This window comes from Galendromus occidentalis, unplaced genomic scaffold (assembly GCF_000255335.2).
Source record: "Galendromus occidentalis unplaced genomic scaffold, Mocc_1.1 scf7180000077450, whole genome shotgun sequence".
Taxonomy (NCBI): domain Eukaryota; kingdom Metazoa; phylum Arthropoda; class Arachnida; order Mesostigmata; family Phytoseiidae; genus Galendromus; species Galendromus occidentalis.
Genome location: NW_003805438.1, coordinates 1010122 through 1016121, shown reverse-complemented (window position 1 = coordinate 1016121; position 6000 = coordinate 1010122). Strand labels below are relative to the sequence as shown.

The 6000-nt window shown below is 50.4% G+C and overlaps 2 protein-coding genes and 1 long non-coding RNA gene across 3 annotated transcripts; 1 reads left to right on the top strand and 2 right to left on the bottom strand.

The window, feature by feature from the left end:
• Positions 1 to 607: 607 nt before the first annotated feature.
• LOC100898506 (peptidyl-tRNA hydrolase ICT1, mitochondrial) lies at positions 608 to 1889 on the top strand. Its single transcript, XM_003743646.1, has 6 exons — positions 608 to 843; positions 933 to 975; positions 1063 to 1122; positions 1235 to 1317; positions 1419 to 1588; positions 1725 to 1889. Exons 1-6 carry the CDS (start codon positions 694 to 696, stop codon positions 1810 to 1812), a joined length of 594 nt encoding a protein of 197 aa, XP_003743694.1. The 5' UTR covers positions 608 to 693; the 3' UTR covers positions 1813 to 1889.
• Positions 1890 to 2778: 889 nt separating this feature from the next.
• LOC100906885 (tubulin alpha-2 chain) lies at positions 2779 to 4790 on the bottom strand. Its single transcript, XM_029111568.1, has 5 exons — positions 4540 to 4790; positions 3857 to 4424; positions 3467 to 3760; positions 3247 to 3356; positions 2779 to 3113 (listed from the first exon to the last, which is right to left on the bottom strand). Exons 1-5 carry the CDS (start codon positions 4782 to 4784, stop codon positions 2978 to 2980), a joined length of 1353 nt encoding a protein of 450 aa, XP_028967401.1. The 5' UTR covers positions 4785 to 4790; the 3' UTR covers positions 2779 to 2977.
• A 211-nt stretch (positions 4791 to 5001) lies between these two features.
• LOC100898359 (uncharacterized) lies at positions 5002 to 5994 on the bottom strand. Its single transcript, XR_145495.1, has 3 exons — positions 5784 to 5994; positions 5361 to 5465; positions 5002 to 5241 (listed from the first exon to the last, which is right to left on the bottom strand). It is a non-coding gene; the product is annotated as an uncharacterized LOC100898359 (long non-coding RNA).
• Between the last annotated feature and the right edge of the window lie 6 nt (positions 5995 to 6000).

Here is a 6000-nt window from a genome sequence, read left to right as displayed (position 1 = left end):
TCCAGAACTCTCAAACTTGATCGAGAGCCCACGAGTCATCTAGCGCTGCGATGTCGCCGAGAGTGCGCTCGAGTTCAGATCATGCAAGGGTGACCTTATTCGGAAAATGGGAAACGAAATCTCTCTTGAGATCGAGAAGGGCGTAGACCCACCCATCTTCTGCCGATATGTCGCTCCGAGAATTATTCTTGAAAGTTTTGGATATTCATCAATACTGCCAAGGTTCTGTCGCCTTTCGAGAGTCCCGTGTGGAGCGAGAGCCTACGAATGGTCAAGATCGAGTCCAGTGTCAGATACTCGAAAGATTTCTGAAGCGAAAAAATCGCTCGAGGCGGTATAGAGCGAATTTGGCGGCGTGAGATCATACACTCAAGATCGGAACAAAAACTTCACGTGATCTCTCGCTGCTCTCATTCGTCTGATGGAGGAATGAATTCCCACGGACGGTATTCCGGGATGTCGCGACCTCGAATCCGCTATTTCCTCGAGTTCTTCGGGGCAGTCCCAATAGATTGGAGATCGACGCCCAGCTCGTGTGGCTCAAGTGCGCCCGCCCGTTCTCTATATCGCAGAACAATGCATCCATCCGGTTGCTCCGAACGTAAATAGTGTGGACGATTGTGAACTGTGGGGGATCTGCGCGGAAGAAACTTACCAGAGTGGAAGTGACTTCCAGCTCGGCAAATTGCTGTGATGTTTGCGCTTAGATATCCTGCAGCTCTGGTCACCGCTAGATCTGTGCTATCGGGTCTTACGACTCGTGGGACTGGTTCATTCAAGTCACCGCTCCATGTAGAAAATGCCTACGGCTCAAAACCAGAGGACATAGCGAACAGCCCTCCGGTAAAGTCGGCGGAATCATTTGACGCAAAATGCCAGAGTGAACAAATCGGATATCGATTCTCCTTATTCACCCCGCTACTCCATTGCAGCCGCCCGCAGGAACAGACACGTTCACCGGCTATATTCCCATGAGTGAGTTGCGCGTGCGGTGTCCGGATAGATCCCGATAGGCGTTATCCCAGCAGAAGCTCAGTCTAAAATACGCGTAATATCTTTCAGAGGAGCTCATCATAAAGCATTGCAAAAGCAGTGGACCCGGTGGTCAAAATGGCGATAAAGGTGAGAAAATTTGTCGGGACTCTCTCTCGGAGAGCTGAAGCAGGAGAGTTGCAGTCCTATACCTGACGGACTCTTTGAGAGTGAGATTGAATGAATCCGATCTCGTTCACAGTGAATACGAAAGCCGAAGTCCGGTTCCATCTCGACTCGGCGGCTTGGATACCCGGGGAAGCTAGAGAGAGGCTCAAGAAATTGGTATGTCGTCCTATTTTGCTCCGTGCGCGGATAGATATCTGGAATCTTTTGCGCAACTGAGCCGTCGGAGTTCATGAACATTCCCAATCGATTTCCTTCAGTGCGCCAGCAGCATCAACAAAGAGGGATTTATCATTTTCTCCTCTGAACGAACGCGGAAACAATTCCTCAACACAGCGGACTGCATCGATCGCATTCGAAGCGTCGTATTCGAGGCTTGCAAGAAACCACCCGAAATCACCGAAGATACGAAACTGATGCTCAAGAAACGGTAATCGATCGGATTATAATAATTTGTGGAAAACTTCTCCCGATCACAATGCCGGATGAGCTTGCGAGAGGAGGAATCTGGGGTCGCTATCACGTATACAGCGAATACTCGTTTATTTGCGAACATTCGTTTTCAGACTCGAGCGGGCAGCAGCGGCTCGATTACGGGAAAAAAGGCACAATTCTCAGTTGCGACGAGAGAGAGCTGCATCTCAGAATTTCTGAAGGAATCGTTTCGCCCCGGTGTCTTGTACATGAGCAGAACGTGTTAGGATATTAAAGGAATGCGGATTCTTCACCAAGTCTCGGCTTCTGTTTCCCGAATGCGGCCTCCCTCTCGGCGTCCGTGCTCCGCTTTGTAAGCCGTGTCTATGATCGAATCTCGATGAAGGTTGATCGTCGTTTCGTGGAGCCCAGGTTGTTTGCTCCTCTGTAAGCTCAGTGCGTCAAGAGCACGTTGAGCATATGGTTTATCGAGTACAGAATCAGATTAGCATCCTTCGGGACAGCTTTTCCCATGGACAAAATGCAGCTCAATGACTCACGGCCGAATGCCAGGAATTCCGCCAGCGGGACTTCGAACACTCTACCAGTTTTCGGCTCCTTCACGGTCCACGTTGAGATGGTCTCCGAGAGTTTTTGATAAATTGACATCAGATCTCTGGGCGTTACTTCCTTGGCCAAGACGATGTCTTTGTCGGCGAAACCTGCGTAAACCAGGATCACAACTCGACAAAGCGTGTGAGCGAATGCGGGAAAAGTGAAGCGAGGGATCCGATGCTTACTGATGAATTGAACGATTCGAGTTCCGAGACAACGGGCCCCGATCTTGGCTGCCAGTCCTCGGGCCTTCATGATGTCGATTTGGCTCAGAGTTCGAGTTCCTCTACAAGGTTGGAATCTATCGTCCTCTCGTGAGACTCCGTTTTCAGAAGCAACCACATGAACGACGAATATTAGAGCAGAAAGCGCGGATAGCTTCATTTGAATACTGCTCAACTTGAACTAGTCCTTCTGGGTGGTCGAGTCCCTCCGGAAGGTCATTAGCGGGGATCGGCTGTCCAAATAGTCGTCTTGATCTGCGAGGAAAAGGTATTGCAATCTTGGGTCGAGTTCTTGCGCGAGCTTGAACACACAAGAGCATTCGATTCTCCAGGTGCATCGGCGGAAAATGAGAGCTCAAATCATAAGCTTCCCTGGAGGGCAGGATGGATCAATTTATTGTATGAACGCTCTCGAGGTCTGAGATCAGTACGAAGGTATTGCGGTTCATGGAATCACAAGAAGACTACACGACAGTTCCCCCGTAATGTAGACTCTCAGACAGCGGAATGTTCCCCAGTCTCCCTGAGGCTCTCGTGGTCCTATCGAGATCATATGTGAGATTTTTTCAAATGCCGTCGGTGTTCGAAGAGAAGGACTCGTCTGACATGTCTTCTTCCTGTTTCTGATATTCGAAAATCAGATCTTCGACGTCTTCGAAAGCGTCCCGGATGTCGTTTATAGACATACCCTCACAGAGATAACTGGAATGGATGCGAAAATATACTTTGAGCTCCTCATGCCATCACATGGGATCGGAGTCGAAATAAACCGTCAGGGGTATCGCACGCCATCTACAGTCAATGAGTAACAATGACTGATGGACTTATGACTCACGAATGTACGAAAGCCCGTTTCGAGAATAATAAGTCGAATTTTCGCGTCATCCGCTTGAAGATGCCCTTGACCGCTGTGTTCGCTGAGAGCATGCTCAAAGCGTCTGAGATCTGGAAAATGGTGGAGCGGGGGACTCGAGGTTGGCGCGGAATCTTCAAATTGTGCTGATCAGGCAAGCTAGGGCTCGTTCCGAATGATCATAACTTGTCCCGGAACTCACTTCGCCGAAGACACTTTGTTCTGGATAGATCGGCGGAGCAGGGACGTGGCCAACCTTGAAGGCCGGAGGACACCAAGATGCGGTCGTGGTTTGCTTGAGTCCCTTGATCTTGGTGATCGATTGCTGCACATCCACGGGCTGTGAGGGTCCGCGGTACAGCAAGCAGCATGCAATGCACCGACCGTCTCTCGGATCCCACGAGACCAAATCGGCCTTGCTCTCGAGCAATTCGCGGGTCATTGTTTTCACGCATGTGAGAACTTTCCCGGGGCCGACAACGGGAGCGAAGCTCAACTTGTAAGGGGAATATTGGTTTGAATTCTCCTCATGAACTTCAGAGCAAAGCTCCAAAAGATCTCTAGATCCATGGAACTGAAGACATCAACTCACCCCAGGGAAATGGAGCTTCCGGGAAGGCACGAGGTTTGTGCTGAAGTCACCAATATCCATGTTCTGTCCGCAGGAGGCTCTTAGCGCTAGCGTCGTTGAAGATATCGCCTGGGCGATCAGTAGATTTACACTTTCATCATCAACTTCTGCGCCTCTTCGAAGATTTGCGCGGAGTAAGTTGTAGACGGCCTCATTGTCCAGGACGAAAGTGCAATCGATTGTTGGCAAGGTCGACTGAGTTGACAGCACCGCGTTGTACGGCTCCACGGGAATCGACGAAATGTTCGGTGAAGGGAATAAGGCGAACTCCAAGCGACTTTTCTGTTGGTACTCTGAGTACAGATGCTCTAGAAGCAGGGCTGCGAAACCCGAACCCGTCCCACCTGATATGGACCGAGAGAAAATGAAACCCTGGAATGAATCACATCTTTCGACCATGCGTCGGATCTCGTGCAGAGTCGACTCCAAGATGTCTGGTCCGGTTCGGTAGCGACCCCACGCGAAGTTGTTTGCGGCGCTCTCACTCCCACTGATCAGGAAGGACGGGTTGAAAATTCTCCTGGAAGCGCTCGATCACGTACTCGGTGTTTCCTCATCACGCTGGATCCGGAACCCTCAACGCCGATAGAGGAATTGGAGGAGGAAGGACAGTGCTAGTCGGTACGAAGCTGATTCCGACTTACCCGTTCGGACTCTTCCGCAAAGCGTCGATGGCGTCAGGTTCCGAATCAACAAAAACTGCTCTCGGGAAAAACTTCCCGTTCGCTCCGTAGAACACGCACTCTGGGTTGTCGTAAGCTCCACAGGTCGTCTCCTGGCTCCAGGTACCATCACATGAAACGCCATGCTCTAAACAGAGCAATTTCCAGAGAGCTTCACCGATTTTCACACCCGCCTGTCCGATATTTACGTTGACGATTTCTCGCATGATTTGTGTTCGTGTGAGCTGTTCGGCAAGCCAAATCTCGACCCATGGCCACGCGCTTCGATCACACGTGCGCGTTGCATACAAATTAGACGACCGAATTCTCATTCAACTGAACAGCTGATAGGTCACGCAAGCCTCTTGACTTGACGAGCCAGAATCTTCGTCACGTCAAGTGAGCATTTATTTTGGTCAATTACGAACGATACCTTTTACCTATCAGGGGAATCAGGTACGAGATACTCTATGAACGATACAGGTACGAACATAAGGATACGATGAATGAGCCGAGTTGCCCTCCAAGATCCTTCGAAAAACTTCAGTTCGACGCGTGTTTCTGGTTGTACATTTCGCTGACAGCTTTGTACACTCGTCTCGAGGCCTCTTGCTCGGATATTCGGTTCCTCTTCTCCGAGGCATACACGGCTCCGAGACTCTGCAGCGACAGTATGTTCTGATCCTGGAAAAAACATATGGCATTGGCGACTTGCATGGTGGTATCGACGGTGTACACAGTATCCAACGCATATCACACGGAGAGGAGAGAAATTATCCAAGACATCGTCGATGTTCCCTTACCAGATCGTAGATTTCCTCAGAGAGCCCCTGATCCGCCTGGTCGGCGACAACTCTGTGCAGAATCCTCATCAAGCAGTCTGAAGTTTCCTCAACGAGCTCGGTGTTCTGTGAACCATGGAATACACTAGTGAGAGAGCTTTCATAGTGTGGCAGCGGTCTCAAAATACCAGGGGAGAGTCGTGTTGGTTTCAGTCCATAAAAGATCCTGAAGGCTTAGGCGCGGGGGATACCGGGGATGCAGAAACCGTGTCACGAAAACTTTCCGAGAGGTCCTCGCTCGTATAATGTATCAAGCTCCGACTCCCTCACTCTTTGAGATTTGAGACCATGTCGATAAATGTTAATGGAACGTAAACGAGTCGGCCAAACGGTCACACGTCCACCCAAAGGACGTGGCCCTAAAACCCACGTCGGAAGGCATACCATTCGGCTCTTCTGTGATGAGGTCAACGTCATTTCGAAGGTGGAATTCAGGAAGTGCACCAAAGGATAATCCTTCCGACATACACCGGAGAATCCCGCGGTTATCGTTCCCCTGAGGCGCGGAAATTCGAAGAGCTGAGCTCCCTCGCTCAATTTGGGAACATGTGGTGTCGATCAGGGACGGTCCCGACTCTGGGATCTCTCCTGATACACGGAG